Source organism: Pteropus alecto, unplaced genomic scaffold (genome assembly GCF_000325575.1).
Source record: "Pteropus alecto unplaced genomic scaffold, ASM32557v1 scaffold45, whole genome shotgun sequence".
Taxonomy (NCBI): Eukaryota; Metazoa; Chordata; class Mammalia; order Chiroptera; family Pteropodidae; genus Pteropus; species Pteropus alecto.
In genome coordinates, this window is record NW_006442491.1 from 15,723,203 (window position 1) to 15,735,869 (window position 12,667).

The 12,667-nt window shown below is 49.8% G+C and overlaps 1 protein-coding gene across 5 annotated transcripts in view; it reads right to left on the minus strand.

Moving 5' to 3' along the window:
- Positions 1–12,667, minus strand: part of SMOX (spermine oxidase) — a 34,809-nt gene that overhangs the window by 5,984 nt on the left and 16,158 nt on the right. For 4 of the 5 annotated variants that reach the window (XM_006921624.2, XM_006921626.3, XM_015596853.2 and 1 more), the window contains exons 2-3: positions 5,156–5,389; positions 2,597–2,823 (exon numbers count right to left, since the gene is read on the minus strand). In XM_006921624.2, coding sequence (XP_006921686.1) covers positions 2,597–2,823; positions 5,156–5,363 — 435 coding nt within the window. In that variant the 5' untranslated portion in view covers positions 5,364–5,389. Of the gene's footprint in view, positions 1–2,596; positions 2,824–5,155; positions 5,390–10,075; positions 10,157–12,667 lie in introns of those variants that run through there. The other variant, XM_025040002.1, reaches the window with a different exon arrangement.

The window sequence follows — 12,667 nt, forward strand, 5'->3', positions numbered from 1 at the left end:
GCTGAAGTGGGCAGCAAGGAAAGAGAAGTTGCAAGAGATGACTCTGGAAAGGCAGGCAGGGGCCAGGGCATGAAGAATTAAAGGTCTCTGTCAAGGACTCAATTTTATCGAAGGGCCTGACATCAGTGAAGTGTTGTGAGCGTGACTACATGCCCACTCTCCCTCCCAGGACACTGGCAAATGCAGGTTTTCTGGCCAAACATTTGTTGCTAGTGCCGATAAATGGTGCATTTCCCCTTCCTAAAGTGAGTTTAAATTTGGTCAGCACACAGCCATGGGAATGTGTCTTCCCTGTAACCCAGCCCTGGTGTAGACCCTGGGGCTGCAATGTGAAGGAAGGAACATGGCATTGCCCACCCGCAACCATTCCACTCAAGGGAAAAGCCTTTACATAAGATAGAAACATAATTTAAACATGTCTCTGAAGTACAAAATATAAAGAAGTAATGAGTTAAATTGTTTATTTTTCCTACCTTCAGTCACAAGATGCTGGGTGTTTGGCCCTAACTGGAGTCCTCAGCAATTTCTTCACCCAGTATCACTGCCAAAGAGTTATTAAGCTTTCACCTTTCTTCCTTCTCCCTGGGTTTTTTTATCTTGGCTGATAACCAGCATGGTAGCCAGTCCTTAGCTCATGTTGACTAGAGGCCAAAATGCCCAGCTGAGGAGTAACGAATTGAGTCCATCTGCATGACTCTTTGTGTCAATCACCAACTAGGACAGCCTTAAATGAACATGGGTTTGTCATATGGGTACAGTCTCCTGTTCAAGGCTAAATGACATCTTCCCAGTATGACCCAAGGGAAATGGGCAAGCCTATAACAGCTAATACCCACCCCAATTCTCATTAAGCACTTTTCATCAGGATCCCATTTAATCCTCATAACACTATGAAATATGTATAACTATGTCCATTTTACAGATGAGGAAAGTAGGACTCAGAGATGCTCAATAACTTGCTCAAGCTAATAAATGGTAGAACTAATATCTAAATCAAGGTAGTCTTGCTCCAGAAAGTAAGATCTATGTGATATTACTGCACGAACCCAATTATTTGTTAACAAATATAATACATTCAAATGAGTCGTCACCTTTGAAGGGAGACTGCATATTCAACAGTACTGACTAAGAGCTACACAAGGAACTCTATGGACCTCATGGTTAACACCTTATCCTTCTCACACAAAGCATCACAACCGAGATCCATAACCTACCTTATCCATCCTACTTCCCACAACTCACACTCTTGGTTTTCAAAAATCAAACCCACAAGCATAAGCTGATGATGATCTACTTTTAACGACATTTAAAAGAACAAGTCATGGACCCTGAAAGTCATTCTCAAGAGGCATCCATGCTTGAAACACTCACAATAACCTGGGAATCAGGGTGTGAGTGATTCCCAGTAGACCGGGAAGTTTTATCTTGAAGGATATTAGTTCTTATCTGCTCATTAATAATTCAGTCCCTTTGCACATGAGTGAGAACATTAATACCATGGGATTGCACACAACATACCTGTGGGTACACACATATTGAACCAACCTCATTGAGCAGGGACTACCCCAAAGGAAAGGTCATTTCTCCTTTTCTATGCCCAAGAGACATAGAAAATGTATAATAGGTGCTTGTTGACCAATTTATGGACCTGGAGTGAAGAGTCATTACACTATAAATGACAAGGCAGGGCCTACATGTTACCTTGCTTGTTCAGTGCATTTCACAGCACTGCCAAAAGATACTGAAAATATCGACACATTTTTTAGAACCTGAATTAAACAAGGATGAATGCCACTTCTATCCAACACTGTAATAGAGATACTGGCCAGTGCAATAAGGCAAGAAAAAGAAATAAAGAGTGTTAGGCTGTGCTGTCCAATACAGTAGCCACTAGACACCTGTAGCAATTTAAAATTAAATTAAATATTTACTTACTCAGTTTTACTAGCTACATTTCAAGAGCTCAAGAACCACATGTGGCTAGTGACTACAATACAGGATAGTGCAGGTCTAAAACATTTCCATTATTGTGGAAAGTTCTAATAGACAATTCTGGTCTGAGGATTAGAAAAGAAAAAACAAAATTCTCAGTTTTTTGTATAAAATTATATACATCAAATTCTAAAATATTATTAGAATATAAATTAATATAACATTAATATATGTAGTATTAGAATTAAAATAATAATTTACCAATGTTGCTAAAATCAATTTATAAAAATCATTTATAGTTCCGTATACCAGAAACAACTAGAAAATAAATGTTTTTTAAATTACCATTTAAAAGAGTATCCAAAAGCAATAACAACAACAGTTACCACCTAAGTACCTAGTAATAAATCTAATAAAGATGTTTAAGGCCTTTCTGGAGAAATATTTAATCATGTGTACCAATAATCTCTTACCTAGTACTTCTCCATTCATCATCTTCATTCTATTCACAAATTGTCCTGACTTTCCACATGCAGGGCCCAGAGAGTGTGCCAAGTCATGACCAGGATCTTAGAAAACCCCAGCAGGTTGCTTGACGCCCCCCACACTGCCAGAGCACTTCTGCCCCCATACTCTACTCCCAGTTGTCCTGCTATCCCCTCACCTCGTTGTATAAATCGCTGAATTCCTCAACCACGTCCTTGGGGATCCTGCGGCCACGGTTGGTGAGGTAGCAGGCCACGCCATTTTTGGAGTAGAAGCTGATGCGGCCCACACTGCGCTCCCCATCAGTTGTCTCTTCCAGAAGGCCATTGGCTTCTGCTAGATGATAGATGGGATTCCCGTGGGAGCCATGGATCCAGGTGGCTCCCAGCTCAAAGGTGGCGTGTCCTGATGGTGACAACAACACACCCATAGAGGGGCAAGGACTTCTTCAGAGAGGGCTAGAACACTGCCTCACCCTCCCTCCAGGAGGATCGTTCCACTCCACAACAGGGCAGGAAGAAGATTAGGGTCCCCCTCGGGCAACCAACCAAAGCCTTCAGTGAAAAGTTCCCAGTAAAACTACATGTGGCACAAAGTGGATTCCACTTTATAGCTGAAATAACTGCTACCCTGAATGACTCTGTGATTTGCCCCAGAGTCACCACACTGGACTAATTAGAAGTCGGCAGACTGGAGAACACCAAAAGCTGAAAACCCAGTGCCTTTCCTCTACTGGGTTCTTGGTGGGCACTGAGGGTATTTATTTATTACTAATCCTCCTTTAGAGCCTCAGGCTTGGGGACCCCCAAAGAATCTTGCCTGGTTTGAGCTCTCAATATGAGGAGAAGGGAGTCAATACCCTGGAGACTCTAGTAAACCTGAGAACCCTCCCAGGGCACAGCAGGGAGCTCCAAGTCACACAGCCACTGGGAAGCAATGTCCAGGCATGGGGCACCCTTCCTGATTCTAGACACTCAGCAAAAGCAAGGATAAAGGGAGCAGCTTGAGGTCAGCAGCAAGGTCACTACCCACCCCTACCCCCCAGGCCCTGCCAGTAGGTAGGGCAACCACAGCAAGCTCCAGTCTGAGGATATTTCCTGCCCTCTCCCACATGCCCCTCTGCCTCTGTCATCCTTGCTACACCCTTGCATCAGGACACCAGGGACTATCTCCATGTCTATGCCCAGAGTCCCTGGGGCCTCTGGCCCTTGACCCCTACTCTTGGCACTGAGATTCACAACTACCATCTCACACTGCAGCAGGTCCAACTATAGCCTGGGCCTTCGGCCCTGCGTGTCTGCACACACAACACACAACACATGCACATACACCCTTGCCCAGACACTCTCTCCCGTCTCCTGACAGATCCGCCTTGGTTTTCCTCACATTCATTATTCCACAAGTACCGCCCCATCCTCCTTCTTCTCACTACTACCCAACTCCCTCTGTCACTTGAGACCCACCTAACCTCACTCCCCCAAGGGAAGGCTTCCTGCCCAAATGTGCACCACTTCAGCTTCTTGCAACCCAACCTCTTCCTTATCACTGTCTGTACCATCATTTCGCTACATGGCATGTCTCGGCTATTGGCTTCCACTGAGACTGGGCCATCTGTCCTCCCATCTTCTGCTTCTGTCAGACCTTGAATGTCTTATCAAGACTCAAGAACCACAAATAGAGCTGCCCCTTCTCTAAGGCTCCAGGCCAGTCAATCAGGTGTCAAGTCTCAGGCTTCCTCAGTGGATGTCCCTAGGTTTACACCTTGGATGGTGCTTTCATCCTTACTGCCAACACACTCTCCTGTGTGTGCCAGGGGAAGAAAGACAGAACTTCACATGTGCTTTCCAGTAATTGCTATAGCGGAAGGCTCCTAATGTGATCAAAATTTCTGAAAAAGGGGAGAAGGTCCCACGTGTCCTCAACCTCTGCTTATTCTAAGCCTGACCACCTGCTCCTCTGAGCCATTTGCCGCAACCATCAAAAATGGTCACACAGAATCTGCTGGGCCTTGCTGCCCGTGAGGAAACACTCACAGACACAAAATCTTCTGGTCAATGCAGCCCAAAGTGCATGGTCCCACTGGACCATTTTCATGGTCGCTACCCACTCAATCTCTCATCGGTCAGATGCCCTGGCTAAGAAGCCCTGGCTTCCACCTGCATTTCGTGTAATTCCCACCCTCTAGAATCCCTGGCATAATCCTCAGACCCTTAGGGTAAGTCTCTTATCTGGCTGCTTTCTCCAGAGTCCTCATTACTCCGCAACCTGGACAGATCTTTTTCCCAGACAATCCTAAAACCTGCCCATCACCCACAGGGAGGCCCAAAATCCCCTTCCCCCTCTGCTGCCCTGAGCTTCTATTGTCCCAGCTAGCTCTCAGTCATAATACATTAATTCACACGCAAAAGTTAAGGACTAATAGACGCTCACAGAATTCTCCTTCTTGTGAAATATAAACTGGTACGTCCACTTTCGGGAGAGTTTGGTTCTGGGTGTCCCTTCCCTCCTAAACACTGTGAACCCTAGGTCATGTTCCAAAACTGGAGGCCAGAACCCCATCCTGCCTACTTCAGAGAGCTACCGAGAGGGGCAAAGGAAGCTTCTGGAAAACATCCAAGCAGCATACATAATGGAAAATACCCTAGAGAAGAAGCTAAAATAATGAGATTCAGGCAGGGCCAAGGCACTGGGGGACGAGAGGTGCTTTTAGAGGTAGCTGGGCTGAGGTGGCACTCACCAAGTTTCACACTCTGCACACGGCCTCCGATGCGGCTGGAAGCCTCAAGCACAGTGACATCCGTGAAGCCCTGCTCCAGAAGCGCTTTGGCTGCAGCTAGGCCAGCCAAGCCGGCGCCGATCACCACCACACGAGGCTGTCCTCTTCTCCGTAGGCCACAACTGAGACGGTCATCCGCACTGTCGCCACTGGATTCACAACTTTGCATACCGTCCGCACTCACCTCCTAGGAACCTGCAGGGAGCAGGGGTGTCACAGCTCACTTAGGCTCCCTTCACTTGCCACCTGACCCAGGGCTGCGCATGGGCTCTGCCCTCAAGAGGGGACCTCAAGCCCCACCTTCCCCAAGAACCTGAGCAAAGAGAGCCATATCCAAAGGATGTAGGGCAGGAGGAAGAGACACAGGTTAGAAGAGAGGAAGGAAGGGATGCAAGCAGGAGAGCTGGGAGTCCACCTAGAGCCCTTGAAAGCCATCAATCCCATCCCAAATCTACTAGGCACTGCCTTTTCCCCAAGGCTGAGAGACAAGAGCCAGCCAAGAAGAGAATGACTAAGAAGGCCAAAGTCAGGAGAAACTGACCCTGGCACTGCTGACCCTGGACCAGCTGAGCCCAGCACAGCTGCTGCAGTTCAGCTCACACGAACCTGAGGATGCTCACACTGACCCCAGGATGCTTGCACGGACCTCAGGATGCCTGCACCAACCCCAGATACCTGTACACACAGTGCTGGACTTTCCGTTCTCCCGCCCTTGCCTGGCTCTTCCCTGGCACTCTCTTTCTTGCCCCTTCTCTTCTCCTCTGGCTTTCTGTTAAGTCTTTCACAGCCTCGACGAAGTGGCAATTTGTTGGGCAGGACAAAGTCCCACCCTCCCCCAGAAATGCCACGAAGCCGGTATTGGACAAGCCTCTGCTATTCCGGGTAGACCTCTGGTTGTTTTCCCTGGCCACCCAGACCCTCAGTCACCACAAAGCAGCAAGGAGCCCAGGAAACAGTGGACCAGGAGGACCCGTGGCACCAGAGGCCAGACATCAAATTGACAGTTACGCTAAGCCAGCTTGCTCAGAGACGCCAGGCTAGGGAGCTGATGGCTGGGAGGCCAAGGGGGTCCTTCAATCTGGCCCCAGGGCTGGGAGAGGCTACCCTTCTATTCCCAGAGTGACCAAAAAGCTCTGAAGGTATCCATGGGTCACTCCAGGGGGCCACTCAGCTCTGATTCCATTCCTGTTCCTTGCCTGACCCAAGCAACTTAGATTCCAGTTGCCTTAGATTCCAGAGGTTTCAGTGGCAGAAGTTACAGACTCTAATAGTACCCAGGACCTAATCGGAAGCAAATGTGGGTGGAAAGTGGCTCCTGGGCAGCAGATCGGAACATCTAAAAAGCTGATACCCATACCTGATATGGCATATTCCACCAAATAGATATGCTAAGGAATGTTTATAGCAGCTTTATTCATAATAGCCAAAAAACAGAAACAACGCAAAGGTCCATCCACAGGCGAATAAATACATATATTATGCTGTGTGTAGCATATCCATGCAAAGGAATAGTCCTCAGCAATAAACTCAGTATTACATTGAGCAAAAGAAGCCAGAGATTAAAAAAAAAAAAAAAAACTCGTTCTGTATGGCTACATTTACATGAAGTATGAAGTTCATGAAGAGGTCAAATCAATATGTGATGACAGAAGAAAGATGGGAGTGGGGAGGATGACTGAAAAGGGTCAGAAGGGAGCTTGCTGGGGTGGAAGGAATACACATATCTTGATCTGGATAGTGGTTACACAGTGAACATATAAAGATCCACAGAGTTGGACATTTAGGATTTGTGCCATTCACTGCATGTGTACGTGTATACCTCAGTAACCATTCAGATATCCATTCCTAGTTCCCTATTAAAAAAAAAAAAAAAAAAGGCTGGCACACTAACTTCCTTCTCCACACATCTCAGGGTCTGACCACCAAAGTTTCACCCTTTAATATCTTTTTATCATAGATTTAGCAAAGTGGTCTTTTTCTAAATATGCTCAGGCTGAGAAGCTGCTTCTCGTGCCTCCTCCCATCCACTCCACCTGCCCACGGCACACCTGCCTGGGCATGGACAAGAACGTCTCCCCACTCCAGCCCCCAAACTCCCTCCAAACCCCCCAGGGCCACCCACTCCATGCAGAAATGGTTTCCTAGAAGGCCGGAAGGTGGCACCCAAGGCCCAGAGCCGCTCCGAGTCAAAGTCTCAGGTTCGGAGGCAGGGGCTCTGCAACGCAGACTGCCCCCTTCAGGAGAGCCTGTATCTGGAATTTTCCAATCCTCCTCCCTCATCCTCTGTTCTTCTGTCCCTCCACCACCACCACCCTCCCCCCCACCGCCCCCTAGTGCTGTTCTGTCCAGCCTACCAGAAGCATGGGGGTCAGGGCTAGCTTGAGTCCTTTCCTCCCTTCCCCCCTCCCTCCCCAGGTTTTCCTTCCTGAGGACTAAACCTAGAGGTGAGGGTGCGAGTATGTGCACCACCACCACCACACACACACACACACACACACACGCGCGCGCGCAAGGAATGCTTGCCACGTGTCAGACACCGTTTTAAAAGTTTCACATGGATCAACTCCTCACTAAAACCCTGCTCTGAGGCAGGTCTGTAAACACAGCTGGTGCTGGGAGCCGCCACTGACGCCATCACTGCTGGGCACTGCTGCTGGTCACTGAGCCTCCATCCCCATCCCCATCCCCACCCCCACCTCAAGGCCATCCCCCCAAAACAACCTCTCATATACAATAAAGGGGTGGGATCATTGCAGTGGTTTTCAAACCTTATTGGTGGCACCCCTTCTCAAAAAGCTCCTGTGGGGCACAGGACATGACTGGGATGAAACTAGGGCTCCCATCCCCACTTAAGTCTCACCACAGAACCCCCCAGGCTCACTGGCGTACCACCTCTAAAAACCCTGCATCTAGATAAGCTACTTTGGGAAGCAGGTGAAAGGGCCAGCTTGTCCTCACTACATTGCTGTGACAGTCAAACAAGGCCCAACGTGGATGTCACAAGATTGTCAGTATTTTCGAGAGCCTCACGAGTGGAAATCACTTGTGAAGTTCTGTAGCTAAATTATGAGTAGACTGTCTTTGGGACAGAGTTCGGGAACGGACTGTGGAAAGTGTAGGCAGGCGGCTTGCCTTTAAGATTAACACAGAAAGAACCCCCAGTTCCCAAGTGTCAGAGTCTTTGAACACATGGGGTGCCAAGGTAGAAGCAAGTAACTGGGGCCAGGTAGGTCACCTGTGCCCTTAACCCTCACAGCTAATCCCACAGTCCTGTCCCTCTACAGGCTTTGTCCCAGGTGGCCTGTCAACCCCTAGAGCCCCTAAGAAGCCAGAGAAGCCACTCACAGAGCCCACAGAGGGCAGAGAGATGAGGAGTCTGCTGTACCCCCCAGATCAGCCCTTGGAGCTAACATGCCCTGGGGTCCAAACTGAAAGGGGGGGAAAAAAAGCATGTGCAGAAATACCTACTGTGTGCTGGGCCCTCAGCTAAATGTTAAACTGGACCTTCACGTGCTCTGTTATCTGACTGGTGGTAGCAGAAGCAACTTGTTTTCTATTGGTTTGTATCATGTTTTTCTTTTTTATTTATTTTTTTTTTAATGAGAAAATGCCTTACTGAGGAAGAATAATTACTTAATGCTCCTCACTGCCTGCCTGCTCTTCTCTTGACTCAGGGAAATAAAGAAATAACATCCGCTCCTTGATCTGTATGCACAGGAGAAAGAACACCCTGTACTTTTTGAGCAGATAAAGGAGAGAAGAAAAAAGTGCTGGATCAGCCAGGCATGGAGGGAGGGAGGGAGAGAGGAAGAGGAGGAGGAGGGGTGAGGGAGGTGGGAGGCAGGAGGCACAGAGCAATAGCATTTGCCTTCTTGTTCCTGCTTCCATGGCAAAATGGGGATGGGAGCCTGGAGCCCCTATGTTCCTAAGCAGGCCAAGCCTGGTAGCTTCAAGAAATCAGGCCAGCTATGGCATGAGTGTCTCACTGCCATTCAAGTTGCCCCACTGCCCTCCCCATCCTCCTTCCTACCCTGGCCTGCAGGCCACTACCTGTCCCTGCTGCATAGAGCCAACACTACCCTGACTGACCTGCCCAAGAAGCCAAACTGGAAAGAAGAGGCAGCAGGGGGAAGAGAGAGGGAAAAAAAAAGAGAGAAAAAAGACCCTGTCCCACGGCAGAGTCACCAAAGAAAGACGGATGAAGACCAGGAGGCTACGCAACAGGAAAGGGCACCAGCAGCCATCCCCATTTTGCCCCATTTTGCCATGGAAGCAGGAACAAGAAGGCATGTGTCCACTTCCCCACCCGCCTTTTCTCAATATCCTCACCAGTTTCATTTGTCACCCTGAGATTTACCCTTCAAAAAGTGCCTCCTAACCGACAAATACTAGAAACATGTTTTAATCCTGGCCTCCCACATCTGACCCTGCACGGCCCTTCCTGGAAATGCCCAGAACTGAGCTGGGGCACCATGCATCTCCTTACATGTTCCCCGTCTCAGTTAAAAACTGCTGGAGCACCAAGCACTCCCAGGCTTGAAACTGAAGGCATCTGTCATGAAAGACCCGCCCTTATCTATTGGGTCAAGCCATGTCAACCCCACAGCCCAAATCACTCTTGCCTCCATCTTCAACTACCCTAGGCAGCAGCCTGCCTTCTCCATCTGAACTGCACCCCTACATAATTGCTCAGCCACCCTCTCAAAGACAAGCATGGCCAGGCCTCTCATTGACCAGGAATAAAATCTAACAATTCACTGAGCACCTACAATGTACCAGGCATGAGGAAGGCCTCGGTCCTTGACCCTCTGGACCTAGCTGATCTTTCTGGCTTGTTTTCACTCACACTCCCTCAAACATACACACATACTCCAAACTCACCAAAGTCTTGAGAATCTCCAGTGCACTCAGTTGAAGGCCTGTGGGGAACCCTCCCTTTCCACACACATCAGAGAAGCTGACTCTGGGTTCTCTTAAATGCACACCCTTGTGCAGGGTGCTGTGGTTATGCAGCTGTGTGACTGCAGTTGTCTGTTGCTTGAACCACCAGGAAGGGCTGCTCCACTGATGTCTCCTGAAGCAAGAGACACCCTGGAAATGTGAGTCCTTTGCACTGGTTCTGTTCTGTAACCAATACCACCCGTCCCCGGGCCCTCCTCCAAGAAATCCTGGGAAGAGGAGGCAGCCCATTATTCTGAAGTGAGGCTGCAGCCCCACAATCACTGAGCTTGGTCGCGGTCCCAGGTTAGATTGGGGACCTCCTCCCGAAGCCTGGGAGTGAACTGCATGCGAGGGGAGTCAGTGGGCCAGCTCAGCATGGGGTGCCCTTTCCTCCTCAGCATTGGAGGCTACTATGGCTCACCCAGCCATCAGCAGGTCACTACCTCCCCGACAGGGGCCACTACAACCAAAACAATGCCATGAAGGGCCAGCTTCCCAGGTGCCCCACACCCTTCCAAAGTCGCCCCTCACAAGGAACAAAAAACATCTACCCATCCTCGGCTCCCCTCTGAACACAGGCTACTCCCAAACGTGTCGGCCTCCTTTTCCTTTTCTTCAGGTCACCCAGGTGAATGAGGAAAAGAGTATGGCCAAAGCAGTTTATGCACCTGGCTCACCTCGCCTCACTCCTTAGGGTTCAAGCTCCACCAGCAGAAGCACTCCAAAATGGGCCTACCCCTTCGGACCCGGAGGCTCTTCCCCTCCTCTCAGCCCCAAGTTTGTTCAAGGGAGCCCTGCCCAGGGCCACCTGCATCCTCCCCAACCAACCCTAGGGACTTCCAAGTCTCTCCCCCCAGTGGAAACTCCTGGTGCTCCAGGACAGCAGCCCTACCTCAGTTTCCCTGGAGGGACCCCTCTGCCTCAGGCTTCTAACAGGAGAGGGGGGGCTTTCAGGGGAATCCCTTTGGAGTGGCAGGTCTGGGGAGGGATTTGGATTCTCAAGGGGCCCCCCAGACAATGCAATTATTCTTCAAATGTAAAAACGCCCAGAAATCCCAGACCAGCTGCTTTGCAGTGCGCCCCAGACAAAGGGGCTCTGTGTCTGCCCTGCAAGGCTCCTCCCACCCCTCAAGCCCAGGAAGGGGCTGAGCCTGAACTCCTCCCAGCCAGACCCTCCCCAGCCCTCCTTACCCAGGCCAGCCAGCCAGGAAGTTAAAGAGGCAGGATAACTGAGCCAGGCCTGGCCAGTCACAGGGCGTGGGGTATGGGGTGGGGGTGGGAGACAGGACAAGGGCAGCCTGTGAGCCCAGGAGACACAGGGAAAGGGAGAGAATACTTGCCTAGGAGCCCAGAGACCCAGGCCCCAGATCAATCTCTTCTTAGCCAGGTGACCCCTTCTCTGGGCCCCACCTGGCCAACACTTCTGAACTCACCCCAAGGATATAGCCCACTTGGACAAACTTTCTAAGCCCCATCAGATGCTTGGACAAACTTTCTAAGCCCCATCGGATGCTTCACTGCCTTCTTTAGTCTTCAAGCTTTCCCATATGTAAAATGGGGATAGATACAGCCACCTGGGACTGCTGGGAGGATTAAATGATAATACAGGCAAACAGTGTGGCCATCTGCAAGGGCCACCTCAGAGAGGGAGGGACAGAGAGGAAGTTACCCAAAGAGACTAGTACAGAGGCGGGAGCCACCTCTCCCAGGGCCCAGAGCTCCATTTCACTTGAAGAACCCATTTTCACCTGAACTCAGACCCAGCCAGCCTCAGCCTTGACCCTAACCCTAATACCAGACTGGACCTTGACCCTGAACATCAATCACATTGCTCTCAGTACTGTCTCAGCCTGACCATCCTACCCAGTTTTGGGGGCAGGGGAAGTTATCAGAGACAGGAGCCATTAGCCAACCCCAAGCTCATAAAAGGGACAAGGCATAGGTGCTTCATTTTACAAAGCTCTCCCACCAGCGATGTTCTCTGGCCCTCACAGCCTGAGGTGAGGGGACACTGGGGAGACCCATCTTCCTTCACAGCACTTAGGCTTCTCTTGGACACAATGCCTTTGTTAGCCGCATCTCTTCCCCACCACCAGATGTGTAAAGTCCCTAAAAGCACAACTTTAAAAGGCTTTGTAAGCCTTTTCAGAAGTGGGGAGCCTATACTGTATGGAGAGAGGCAGCTGGACTGGGTGTTTGAGGGGACAAAGCCAATCTATGGCCCACACAGGCTCTGGTGGCAGGAGAGAGAGGCATTTTTAGAGAGCTGAGCTCTAAAACCTCTGTCTCCCACAATGCTCTGCAAGGCAGGAGAGACCCAGGTGGATTGTTTCAGGACCCTGGCTTATACCTAGCTGCCTGCAGGGACAGACCTTGGAGACCACCTGCCTCTGACTAGAATGTTACTGGGGACGGAAAAGGGGAAGCCAGAGAAAGAGTAGGATCTTTCTGATGGCCATAATGCTCACCTGGCAGTCTTGATAACTGTAGCCAGAAGAAAAGACAGAGGTGAAGATGGACCAGGGCAGAGCC